The following is a 13,816-nucleotide window of genomic DNA, read 5'->3' as shown; positions in this document are numbered from 1 at the left end:
GGGGAGCTCTGAAGTCGTCTAGCTTTATAATGAGTTATACCTGTGAATATCTACCTGACTAGTAGAGTAGCATTTAAAATAGCACCTTCCCCCGGCAATGTTCTATTTGAGATTTAAAGCCTGTTAAGGGGCCGGCGCAGTGGCTCATGCCTATAATCCCAGCACTTTGGGAGGCCGATGCAGACGGATCACGAGGTCAGGAGATTGAGAGCATCCTGGCTAACACGGTGAAACCCTGTCTCTACTAAAAATACAAAAAATTAGCCGGGCATGGTGGCTGGTGCCTGTAGTCCCAGCTGGAGGCTGAGGCAGGAGAATGGCATGAACCCAGGAGGTGGAGCTTGCAGTGAGCCAAGATCACACCACTGCACTCCAGCCTGGGCAACAGAGCGAGACTCCATCTCAAAAATAATAATAATAATAATAATAATAATAATAAAGACTGTTAACTCTACTTTTTTTTTTTTTTTTTTTTTTTTGAGACAGAGTCTTGCTTTGTCACCCAGGCTGGAGTGCAGTGGTGTGAGCTCGGCTCACTGCAACCTCCGCCTCCTGGATTCAAGTGATTCTTCTGCCTCAGCCTCCCAAGTAGCTGGGACTACAGGCACACGCCACCACGCCTGACTAATTTTTGTATTTTTAGTGGAGACTGGGTTTCACCATGTTGGCCAGGCTGGTCTCAAACTCCTGACCTTGTGATCTGCCCACCTCAGCCTCCCAAAGTGCTGGGATTGCAGGCGTGAGCCACCACACCCAGCCAACTCTATTCTTAACCTATCCACTTTAGCCCTTTACCTACCTACCCATGCTAGTCATCAGTATAGATGTCTTTCTTCCTACCACACCCTCCCCCAACAGGGGAGAGTCTGGGAGCTCCCTGAGAACACAGACACATCTTACGTATTCTATATACTCCACTCTCTTCTCACCCTTAAATATAGCCCAATGACTTGGCCTATGCTAAGGGTTCCATAAATGGTGGTCACTGCTCTGGTTATTATTATACTGTGGTGGCAGTAGTAGTAGTAATGCAGCAAGTCATTAAGATCATAAATACATCAGAAAGCAAAAGGGGCCAAGCACAGTGTCTCAAGCCTGTAATCCCAGCACTTTGGGATGCCAAGGAAGGAGGATCATTTGAGCCCAGGAGTTCAAGAACAAGCCTGGGCAACACAGTAGGGCCCCATCTCTTAAAAAAATTAAAAACTTAGCCAGGCATGGTGGCACGTGCCTGTAATCCTAGCTACTCGGGTCTTTGAGGCCAGGAGGTCGAGGCTGTGGTGACCCGTAATTGTGCACTCCAGAATGGGGGGGTGACAGCAATGAGACCCTGTCTCAAAAAGAAAGAAAGAAAGAAAGAGACAGAGTGAGAGAGAGAGAGGGAGGGAGGAAGGAAGGAGAAAGAAAGGAAGAAAAGAAAAAGAAAACAAGAGAAAGGACTCAAGACCTAATATGAAATATACATATTCCATTTGGTACCTTTAATAGGTTACATTTGAGAGAATCTCAGACTTCAAGTTTCATCACACTTTACCACTTCAAGTTATAATTACTCTTCTTTCTAAATACATCTTAAACTTTTGCTATGGTCAAATGTAAACTATGGAGACTGAGTCCCTATTTTCCTAGATTTTATAAAGTATGTCTTCATCCAAGTTTCTTGACTTTAATGTCCTACCACGTCTAAGAATCGATGCACTAAACTGGCAATTAACAATTTTGTAGAATAGGATGAAAACGGAAACATATATGGAAAAAATACACAGCTGCCTAAAATCAGTCCAGTTAACATAATAATAGCAGCTGCTATTTATCAAGTGATGACCATGTGCTGGCATTGTGCTAAATGCTTATTATCCTAATTTAACCCTTACAATAACTATACTTTAGGTATAGTTATTATCCCTAATTTATAAAGGATACTAAAATACAGACCTCTAAGGTATAGATCTTGCTCGAAGTCCATCTATCTCTTATACACACACACACACACACACACACACACACACACTTTTTTTTCTGGGAAACATTCAGATCCTAGTTTTCCCACAAATGACTCCCAGTGGATAGTTCCAATTATTGTAAAGACACAACCAAACAAAGCCCAGGCAAGGTTTCTACATAGATATTCCATTATGTTATAAACTTGAATTAATAACATTTTTATTCACTGCATTTATAAAATGCCTTTCATCCAAGAAATAAAACGTGATTCGTAATACAGCTTCATCAATCTTTCTACCAGCAGTAGATAGATGGAAAGTTTAATCATCCTAATTTACAGAAGGAGAAAGGTAAGTAGTTAGGAAAGGCCTTGCCTTGGCAGTGGGACTTGAATTCAGTAATTATGGCCTAGGAACACCATGTGGATTAGTAAACTCAGTTTAATAAACAGTCATTCACCTAAGGCAAAAGAAAACACAACCCATGCTTTGAGAGTAACAGAGGAAAATACTGTTTCATTCATTATGCTAGTATCTGGCTATCAACTTTGTCTGGTTAAAAAGAAAAAAAAAAAGAAAAAATTGTATCCTGGCAATTTCTTTGTGACTCACTTTACTCAATATTTCATTTATCTGCATGTTCACGGTGACCTAAGCTATCCAAACATCACTTTAAAAAACATTTTAAGGCCAGCTGTGGTGGCTCATGACTGTAATCACAACCCTTTGGGAGGTCAAAGTGAGAAAATTGCTTGAGCCAGGAGTTGAGACTAGCCTAGGCAGCACAGTGAGACCCCGTCTCTACAAAATAAAAATTAAAAAAATTAAAAAAAAAACCACTTAGGCATTGTGGTGCAAGCCTGTAGTCCCAGCTACTTCGGAGGCTGAGGTGGAAGGCCCACTTGAGCCCAGGAGGTCAAGGCTGCAGAGAGCTGTGATTGTGCCACTGCACTCTAACTTGGACAACAGAGCGAGATCCCATCTCTAAAAAAGTAATAAAATAAAAACATTTTTAAATTTAAATGTGTTACAACTGTAACTTGAGTACGACACCTGAAGAGAGACACTGAGATATCCAAAGAAGAGAAAAGGATGAGGGGACTAGAAATAATGTCATATCAGAAAAGATGAAAGAGCTGGGAGAATTTAGTCCAGAGGTAAGATGTAAAAGAAATATAAGTAATTCATACATACATTCATGCATTCATTCATTCAAACATGATTGACTATAACCTATGTGGCAAGCATCACGCTGGGAACTGGAACTTTGTCAATGAATACGCTATAGTCACTGTCCTCAAGTAGAATAGAATCTACTGAAGGACAGGGGTGATTATAATACAATGTGCTCACTGCTACAATACAAGCAAGCAAGGGGGTATCACAGGAATTCCTAGAGAGGTCCCTGGTGTGCACTGGGAGATGGGTAGTAATCAGGGACAGTTCTCAGAAGAAGATAATTTAGTCCTCAAAGATAACCAAGGTTAGCCAGACTGAAGGTCAAGGTGGGGATGAAAAGAAACAGGAAAACGGGAAAATGCAGGCCCAGCAGAGAGAAGAAAGTGATCCATTCAGGGCACTATGTGTTCATCAGCAAAGCTGGAATGTCAGGTGGGATGGGGTATAGAGGCGGGCCAGCAAGCTGGAGTACACAGAGCACTCATATGTGAAGGGCCACTGCTCACCTGCTGTGGAGGTTACACTTCATCGTGAAAGCATGAAGAGCAGTGAAGGTTTTAAAGTAGGAAATGACTGCAGCTCAGGACTGTGCAATGGCAAGATGGCTCCAGCTGCAGGGTGGAGGAGGGGCTGAATGGGGCAAGAACGGAGGGAGTAGACTCTCAGGAGGCTGTGGCAGTGATGTGGAGAGCTGGAACTCACACAGCAGCAGGGACACTGGCGAGTAGAAAGACGGAGAGCTACTCAGAAGGTAGAACCCACAAGTGTGGGGACTGACAGGGTGTGGCACTGAGGGAGGCCTAGGACGCAGTGAAGGAGGACTGACAAGTTATCTGGAGTTAGCAATGGACTGGATGTGGGAGAATTTACTGAGACAGAAAATCTAGAACTGTGTTTGGAGGGAAGACGACTGGAAGAGGGAACAAGCACATTCTGAGGGCTTAACTAAAACGTTATGAGTGGGTGCTATAGAAAGACAAATCTCAGCTCACAAAAAACAGCCTTCTGAGATGTAGCCGAATAAAAAACGGAAGGAGCTGCATTGGCTGATAAAGTGCATTCCTCCGACAGGGATGTTCAGTAAGAGGTTTGATGACCATTTGGCAAGGAGTAGGGAGTCAAACATCAAAGGAGGGCAGGATTAGATGGGAGCTTCTGCTGATTCGCCACACCACAGGCAGAGGATCTTTTAAAAACATAGGGCTGGCCATGTCCCTCTCCTACTAAAAGCCCTCTAACTGCTCGCCAGTGCACCGAGAGGAAAATTCAAACATTACAGGGCCTATGAGGCCCCGCATGATAAGTCCTATCTACCTCCTTAGCTCCTATCACTCCTATTGCTCTCTCATCTCCTCTCTCCAAATCCCTTCCCCAACCCAGCACCCCTCCCTGTGCCAAACTGGCCTACTCACAAACATGCTGAGCTCCTTCTCCACCTCAGGGCCTTCACCTACCCTCTTCCCTCCATCTGAAACGCCCTTCTGTGCTTCTTGACGTACTTCTCATCCTTCAGGTCAAAACAGAAATGTCACTCTCCCCAGAGAGCCTTCTCAGCACCCAGTCTAAATCTAAACATTCATCTTTCCATATGAGGTCCTTTCTCTTTGGTCAATATGTAGCTAGGTTATCTAACTGGTCAAATTTCTTTGTAGCTTCTTCCCCACCCCACCCCAACTCTGTAGATAAATCACATCAAGGGCACACTTCACTTGCTTGCTCGCACCTATTGCTTGGAAGTGAATCTGAGACTGCTGGGCTGCTGTGTTGAGAGGGTCCGGCCCGAGTATTCACCTATAAGTAAAGAAAGAATCTTGATCAGTCTTGTGTTCTGAGGACACAGTTCTAATTAACCTATAATTTGCCACAAATTTCTCATTTCACTATGAAGGTTAATTAGCTTGTTGCTAGACAGACCCACAGTTGGAGTCTATTCAGTATATAGGTTACAAAACCGTATAACCCATACATTACATAATATTCTATTCCTGTCATTATTCCATTAAATACTTAAACAGTGATGAAAAAGGAGAGATAAACAGTGTGAAAATCCAACTCACTGTCTAGAATACATATAAAAACAGTATGTTCAAAAAGTACATTAAAAATATACCCAGGGGTTAGCAGTGGACCTTAAGTTATATCCTTCTAGCTCTGCAACCAAGCAGAACACTGTATGTAGAATGTTTCTTATTCACTAAAAAATGAGGTCCAAATAATTAATTATGAAATATTTGATCCTAATACAAAAGCCAGCTTTTCTTTCAGATGTGAAGCCCTAAACAGAAATCCAGAATTCAAAATACACAGAATGAAAAGACATTAACTAGATATATGTTTCTAGCATAAATATGTCAAGAGAGGGTATTCCATGTGCAATATGCTTATGTGCTTAATTAATCACTGAAATGAAGTCTATATTCTTACAAAAATCTTTGTAGATACCAGCACCTAGGATTATCCTGAAGACACTGACCAACAAAACAATTCCAAATAATTGAAAATACAGTACCAAACTCCCAGTATGCAAATATATACACATACTGAGCAAATACTACAGATGAATCCCCCTCCACCTCCCATTTAAAAAAAATAAAAGGATTGCTTGTCAGAGCTTGAGAAAGTGCAGTTTTATTTGACATTTCAATAAGTGGAACACAGCATTACAAATCCATCTAACTTTACTGAAACAATTATTGAAATTCGTACCTTCAGGCCATGTATGTTCCGTTCCCCAGGAGGCTTGCAGGCTGAAACAGTAATTGACTAAATTGTAGAACACATCAGGGCCATTTACAAATTTGCTCAAAATGAATCGTTTAAAAAGAAATGAGGGTGACACCAAAATTAGCAGAGAGAAATGATTGAAAAGTGGCTCCCAAGACCCAAAGTGGGAATTATGAACCAGGGTTTTAACTTGCAGGAGTGAGCATTTATAAATGCAAAGAGCTTTCTGACACCACCTCATATAAATTCCAATTTCTGCTTAAAACATATAAAAATCAAGTTAACTGAGCTAAAATGATTAGATTCCTTTCATAATTCAAATTTCTGCAATCTGTCCTCATTCTATTACATTGTATATCTGCTATCACTTAAACTACTTTGAAAAGAGCTAAGGGATTTTTTTGTGGGCAAGGGGGGTGAGAAAAGGATCTTTTAATGCCAAAAAGATTGCTAGGGATTCTACAATGGAACATTCTAGTTTGAATACTACTTTGCACAGCCATAAGCAGTCAAATGTATTAAAATACAGATATATAACTAATTTTATTATATTTCTTGCAAATCTTGACATATGCTAAGATTTAGTCCTAGAGATAAGGCAGTGCCAGGAAAAAAGAATATTAATTTCTAATCTTGAGTTACAGGTTAGTACTTTTCCAATTCAGCAAATGCTTCTTCAACAAATGTTAAAAATACAAAAGCCTCCCGCTCATGTTACAGACTGCTTCTATTTGTAAACTATAGTGCCCTACAAATTGCATGTTAAGGGGCTGTCAATTTTGATTGATTGTTTGGGGACGAATTAATTTGATTTTTTTTTTTATTTTTTGCTCCTCTCTCAGATGTACATGTCGTTTTCCTGTTTCTGACAACAAGAAATAGAGCTGTTTAATAATAAGATGTGGGTAATGACTGGGTGCAGTGGCTCACGCCTGTAATCCCAGCACTTTGGGAGGCTGAGGTGGGCTGATCATGAGGTCAAGAGATCAAGACCATCCTGGCCAATATGGTAAAACCCCGTCTCTACCTAAAATACAAAAAATTAGCTGGGCATGGTGGCGGGCGCCTGTAGTCCCAGCTACTCGGGAGGCTGAGGCAGGAGAATGTCGTGAGGCAGGAGAATGTCGTGAAGCCAGGAGGCAGAGCTTGCAGTGAGCTGAGATCGTGCCACTGCACTCCAGCCTGGGCAACAGAGTGAGACTCTGTCTCAAAAAAAAAAAAGAGAGAAGATATGGGTAATAATTACAAAACACTGCAGTTGCTTTCATTTTGTATATTTCAAATATACTCAAATTTATTGTTATTTTTCCTAGAAAATATATCTAAACCATAATAAAATGTTTTTACTTGCCTTTCTAAAATGCATTAAAATTAAGACTCAAAATCTTCTTTCCTTAAAATGGAAATTAACCTTTTGAACTACAATCACATGCATTTGATGTCTGGTCCTTGAGGGACCATCAATACTTCCTAAGACAACACTTCAAAATACTTTCACTGAAGTAAGCAGTGCATTCATACATTTCATTTAAACAAAGTGGCTAGCCAAGGAATCAGAGACAAACATCAACTCTTATCTCTAACCTTAACATCTGCCTCACTCCTCAATTGACTTCTCAAACTTTTATAACTGGAGATGTAAACAGCAGTCAAAAAACCCAGTAACCTCATATTTCCTAAAGTTATCGGGTCAGGAATTACTATAAAGCTAGTCAATGTTCACACTTATTAATATTTAACATATCTTTTAACAATGGAGAGGACTTAGACATGACCTGGGAGTTACTATCCAAGGCAACTGTGCTACTTGGAATGAGGAGAACATGTTATTAGATCAGAATTATGGCCAGGCATGGTGGCTCATGCCTTTCATCCCAGCACTTGGAGAGGTGGTGGTGGGAGGATTGCTTGAGCTCAGGAGTTTGACACCAGCCTGGACAACACTGTGATACCCTGTCACTATTAAAAAATAAAAAAAAATTGCCCAGCGTGGTGGCACATGCCTGTAGCCCCAGCTACTCAGGAGCTGAGGCGGGAAAACTGCTTCAGCCTGGGGAGATAAAGGCTGCAGTGAGCACGCACTGCACTCCAGCCTGGGTGACAGAGTGAGACTCTGTCTCCAAAATAAATAAATAAGGAAACAATCATTTTCTCCTATCCTTCCTACTTGTTCAGTCTAAAGATTCTTTTTAACATGGGGCCTAACCATAAAATTTAAGATCTGAGGGCCTCTAACCAACTAGGTAGACACAGGAAATATACCCAGTATGTCTACATGTCGATTATGTAAATTTGCATAATTTCACCTATCTACATATAATAAAATGTACATGCGATGTAGACAGGTAGCAAAAAGCAAAAGACTACCAAAAACTAGAAACAATTATACCATAGCATATTAAAAAAACACAGAAATAAAAAGACAGTCTCATATTCTGAAATATTTAAATTTGGCTTAGAAAGACTATGTTTAACAATTTACTGCAGCCTAGTGGGTTTTATGCTAAGACTACATATGACAATGACAGCTCATATAATTTCCTCCTTTAAGTATCCTCTCCCCATAATATACTCCTCTCCACTCCAAAACAAGCCCTCCAAACTACTCCCATGCACACTCTAATTATATTTTTATATATATGCCTTTCCATTTTAATCATATTATAATTTAAATGAAATTCTTACTCAAAGGGCATAGTAAGCACTTATAAGCTGTGTGACTCTGAAGTTACTTAACCTCTCTGAATCTCAATATTCTCATCCATAAATTGGAAACAGTAATACCTAATAGGCAGAACTATCAGGAGGATTACAGATGATGACGCATAAAGCAATATTAATGCCTTAACAGAGCAGACATCTAAAAATGGTTGTGATTATCATGGGAAGAAGCATAATGCGATGAACAGTGAGAATGACAGGACTGCTCACAAAAGGAAAGAAAACAAACAAAACTTGAAAGAATTTGGATGAAGATAACTAAAAAAAATTTTTTAGAGACAAATGAAGACCCACAACATTGGAAGTGTGTGTTTTTTTGTTCTGTTTTGTTTTGTTTTGAGACAGGGTATTGCTCTGTCACTCAGGCTGGAGTACAGTGGCACAAACATGGCTCACTGTAGCCTCAACCTCTTGGGCTCAAGCCATCCTCCCACCTCAGCCCACCAAGTAGCTGGGACAACAGGAGTGTGCCGCCACACCCAGCTAATTTTTGTATTTTTTTGGTAGAGACAGGGTTTTGACATGTTGCCCAGGCTGGTCTCAAACTCTTGAGCTCAAGCAATCCACCTGCCTCAGCTTCCCAAAGTGCTGAGATTACAGGCATGAACCACTGTGCCCTGCCTGGAAGTATATTTCTCCAGGATACTGCAATTAGGGTTTTCTATGGCAGAGCTATAATGTCAATACAGAAATTAATGGAAATTTTCAGTTTGTAAAATACTACTCCTTGTGAAGAAAGAATTTTGAAACTTGCCCAAATTCTCCAGTCACTGGAAACATTAAGAAATAATCTACCTCCCGGCTGGGCGCGGTGGCTCACGCCTGTAATCCCAGCACTTTGGGAGGCCGAGGGGAGCGGATCATGAGGTCAGGAGATCAAGACCATCCTGGCCAACATGGTGAAACCCTGTCTCTACTAAAAATACAAAAATTAGCTGGGTGTGGTGACACAAGCCTGTAATCCCAGCTACTCAGGAGGCTGAGGCAGGAGTCAGAGGTTGCAGTGAGCCAAGATTGCACCACTGCACTCCAGCCTAGTGGCAGAGTGAGACTCTGTCTCAAAAAAAAAAAAAAAAAAAAGAAATAATCTACATCCTAATCATTGGACTAATAAACAGAAATAGCAACACTTCTTTTTTTCTGTTTTGGTGCTTATTCTTCAAGTACAACAGAAGTGGATTAATCACAATCCTTGTTTTGGACTATCACTGGCCTTAAATAGCCCAACTGTACTTACTTAGCACTTCAATAAGTTACTAGCAATATACTAAGCACTCCTGATTCTGCCGCCCACACATATGCTGGAAGAGCAGTATTATTCTTGAACCCAGATCTTCTTGTGGGTTGGCCAAGCCAGCTGCCTTTGGAGACTTTATCAGTGCAAATAGGAGCCTACTGGTTAATTGAGCCATTCAAACTTCAGAGAGTTACAGGTAATGAAAGTCTAGAATGTTTAATTGGAAAACTCATACCATGATTATTTGTACAGTATCAGTTAACGAAGGTAAGTTTAACTTTTAATTATTTCAATTAAGTTATTTCTAGAAGAGTTACTTAGAGAATTTCCTTATCTGTTCCATTACTTAGAAAACATGGATTCCAAGTGGGGCAATGTATAACGGGTGAAAGACTTAATGGTTTATATAATTAAACTGTTCTTTTTCACCATTATTCAAATTTTGAGGGAACATTTATACACGGTTGAACAATCATATCTGATACAAGGATAGTACTGCCAAACCTAAAAGGGAAAAAGAAAATTCTCTGACCAAGTGATTCACTGAAACTTACTCTCATCAGCTCATATTTTTGGAGATAATCAAATTTCCATTTATGAAGAATTTCAATTATTTAGAAAATACCTCCTCAAAAAACCAGATACCAAACATTCCACCAAAATTTCTCTCCTAACACCTCAGTAAATCTTAGCTTCTGTACTAGCTGAAAGCTTTCTCCTCAATAGCAGCTTTGACCACCATCATGAGCCACAATTTATAAATATCCAGAATTACAGTCATTCATTTGCCTTGGTTTAGAAACCATGTAGACCCCCAAAAGAGTTCTTTAAGCTAATGTAAGTATGTACTTCAAAAACAAAAAACAATCTAGTTAGTTTAATTTACTCTAGTAAATTAGATATTTTATCTGCCATAACTATAATATAGCCTGCAATCCCCACGATAATGAATACTTCTTTTGTTTTTCGAATTAAGAGCTAAACATCATGTTATGTGCATTTAAACCTTTGGAAACATAACTGTTGATGAAACAGTTTACTGAAATAATCATTGTTGATTAGAATTTGCTCAACATTACCTCTTGGAAATATCTGCAGAGGCTCTATTAACTGTCCATTTACTTGCTGTTCCATTACTGTGGAATAATACTGCAAAGAGATTATAGAAAGAGATTACTCAGTAATGTATGAATACTGGAACAGACACTTATGGGTTGTTTAATTCACAGTACTTTTGTAAATTGCTGGTATATACATATCAGCCTTGAGAATACTTTTCCCCTACCGGCACATCAAAATGACTATAGTGAATATTTAGGATTGAAAGTCCAGTCTGTTAGCCTTCACCCTGGCATTTATCTTTAAAAGTGTTGATTAAGACTTTAAATTAGTATTTAAGAAATATTTGAAAATGATACATATTTAGACGACACATAAAGCATTTTAGTGGAATTTCCCAAATTGCCTCTTGCTCTTTTTCCCTGGATTTTGCAAAGCAAAATGAAGAAGCTTCACATCGGGCTTGGACCTACATGCCAGTTAATCAAACATTATTCAATCTGCGTATAAAATGCACAGATAATGGAAATCTAAATCACAGAGACTGTGGAAATAGCAAACAAAATATGACCCATCCAAAGATGACAGGATTAACATGATAAAAAGGTAGCCTAGTTTCAAACAAACATACCTTTTATACTTTAGCCTTATAAACACTTTAGTACGGATCAAATTGCACTGTAAAATTCTGCACACAAAAAATAAAGTTTTAAGTGAAAAAGCTTTCACACTCCTTAGTAAACACAAATTATTCAGTAGGTGGTACTGTGGTTTGATTACCACTCCGCTAATTTGTAAGCATATGTCCACCTAACTTGGAGATGGCTTCTGTGCTCTCATATCTTATAATGCTCGACAAATAACAAAGTGATGCTCCTGGTGGAAAAATATCCACAATGAAAACTGCTGATTTTATGTTTTGAGGGGCTGTCAAAGAGCAGAACATCATTTTCATCCTCACTGTTTCTATATTAAAAACATGTACATATTATTTAAATACTATATGTTTAGGAAATCCCTCCTTGATTACCATTGTTTGCTGACATTCCTTAGAAGTTTATTTTTTTAGAAGATATCACATATATCTTCCTATTGCTTTTCTGTACATTAAAATTATTACAAGAGCAAGGTTTTTTTTTTTCCTCTTGAAAATAAAGGGGAGCTATAAAATGCTACATCATTTTGGGAATCACAAATTAATACATCTAAGGCTGTTTGCACTAATAACAAATAAAGTGAAGGTGGATGTTGGATAGCTATGGACTGATATAAGTGTACCCAGCTCTCCAAAGGGTTTCAAACTGTAAAGGAAGTGATTCTCTCCTTCTACAGACATAAAAACTTATATACATACAGCATAAACATGTGAAACACTCTCTGGAATACATACTAAGGCAAATGTCTTTCAGGAGATCCTGTTCCTTAAAACCACAGAAATACAGCACTCGCCATTACTCAAACAGTGATGACAAGTAAATGAAATATCAATCATGTAGGCTGTCAACCTTTTGGGACAGCAATAACTGTTAACAAGTAGTCTGGAAAAATTGTCCGAAAATGACTTGTCCTCGGCACGTAAGTATTTGAGGTTTCCATGGAAAATTAAGATGCCAGTGGCTATTTGGAACATTGCTCAGGTATTCTTTTTAATGGGAAATTTGCCGGTTATTGATCCACAGCATGTACCCCCTTGCTTCTGGAAGGCTGCAAGCAACTTTCCAATCAGTGGCTGTCAAAAAAATTACTGCCTTTTTGTACTGATACAAGACAACAGCAGTGGTGGTGTTCTCCTATAGTTAATGCTTTTCTTTAATTAACTGCTATGTACAATAGGCTAGTAATTTCAGTTACTACTTTGCCATTGTCCTAGAAATCAAGACAAATAAAATATCCTTATGCTTTATCTAACAAGTTAATTATAGAGATGTCTAAAACTGGTGCTTGGGGTCAAGTCTGAAAACAAATAACCTCAAATGTAAAGGGTCAGAACAGGTGCAATGCATTTTTTTCCTACTATAAAACCTTGCATGCATGAAATTGACCTGTTTTCCAGCTTTATTTATTTACCTCACAGAATAAATAAATAAAAATGCTTTTCCTTTCATTTTAGGTCTGTGCCAAATCAACTGGCAAACTATATACACTTTTATAATCATTGTGAGAATTTTTAAGCCATCTATAAACATCTCTCTGTATTACGATTAACACAGTCACAGTAATGATATCAAGTATGCCACTTAACAGTTTCTCTAAAGCAAGTAGTTAGGTTGTGTTTTTTGTTTTTTATATTTCCTCTAAATCCAAGTATATTTTCTCCTGCTGGACTACTGCATTTGATCTGTGTCTGTATTAATAGAGAAGGTTATGTTCCACATAGCAAAGTAATTCACCATCAAGGACATCCTGTAAAGGGAGGTAATCAAAACCACAGTGTGGGCCTACACAACTGGCCCCTGAGGAACAGCCACCAACAAGGCACTAGGCCTAGAAACTCAGGCTACTGCCACGAAGCATTCTCCATGGGATAAGGATAAAATGCAGGGCCATGCATGGTACCTCTTAGCACAGAGCAGTCCTGACCAGCCACCAGGTCCACGCTGCTCAGTGAGATGAGCAAGGCACATGAAGGAATCAGAGGGCTCAAACCCAGGAGCTTCATCACTAACTGTTGTCTCCGAGCATGTGACCTCCATGACGAAATGCTCACTGTGCCTCATGTTACTCATTTGTAAAATCAAGACAGGATCTACCCAGAGGATAGCTGTAGGCTCACATGGGAAAACAGAGAAGACAGCAACTAATAAACTGCAAAACAAATTGGGGTTTTCTTTTTTTTTTTGAGACACAGTCTTGCTCTGTCACCCAGGCTAGGGTACAGTGGCACAATCTTGGCTCACTGCAACCTACACCTCCCAGGTTCAAGCAATTCTCCTGCCTCAGCCTCCCAAGTAGC

At 39.4% G+C, this 13,816-nt stretch overlaps 1 protein-coding gene across 7 annotated transcripts in view; it reads right to left on the bottom strand.

The window, feature by feature from the left end:
* The window catches only part of MAP2K5 (mitogen-activated protein kinase kinase 5), a 260,308-nt gene that overhangs the window by 211,903 nt on the left and 34,589 nt on the right, over nucleotides 1–13,816 (bottom strand). For all 7 annotated transcript variants that reach the window (XR_010137177.1, XM_063716193.1, XM_054531617.2 and 4 more), the window contains 3 exons: nucleotides 10,884–10,953; nucleotides 5,829–5,869; nucleotides 4,846–4,913 (listed from right to left, as the gene is read on the bottom strand). Coding sequence is in view for 6 of the 7 variants with exons in the window: in XM_063716193.1 (XP_063572263.1) it covers nucleotides 4,846–4,913; nucleotides 5,829–5,869; nucleotides 10,884–10,953 (179 nt within the window). In the remaining variant the exon portion in view is untranslated. The remainder of the gene's footprint in view (nucleotides 1–4,845; nucleotides 4,914–5,828; nucleotides 5,870–10,883; nucleotides 10,954–13,816) is intronic.

The sequence above is a fragment of the Pongo abelii genome, chromosome 16 (genome assembly GCF_028885655.2).
Source record: "Pongo abelii isolate AG06213 chromosome 16, NHGRI_mPonAbe1-v2.0_pri, whole genome shotgun sequence".
NCBI lineage: Eukaryota > Metazoa > Chordata > Mammalia > Primates > Hominidae > Pongo > Pongo abelii.
The sequence above is the reverse complement of the archived record's forward strand: the minus strand, read 5'-3'. Positions and strand labels throughout refer to the sequence as shown.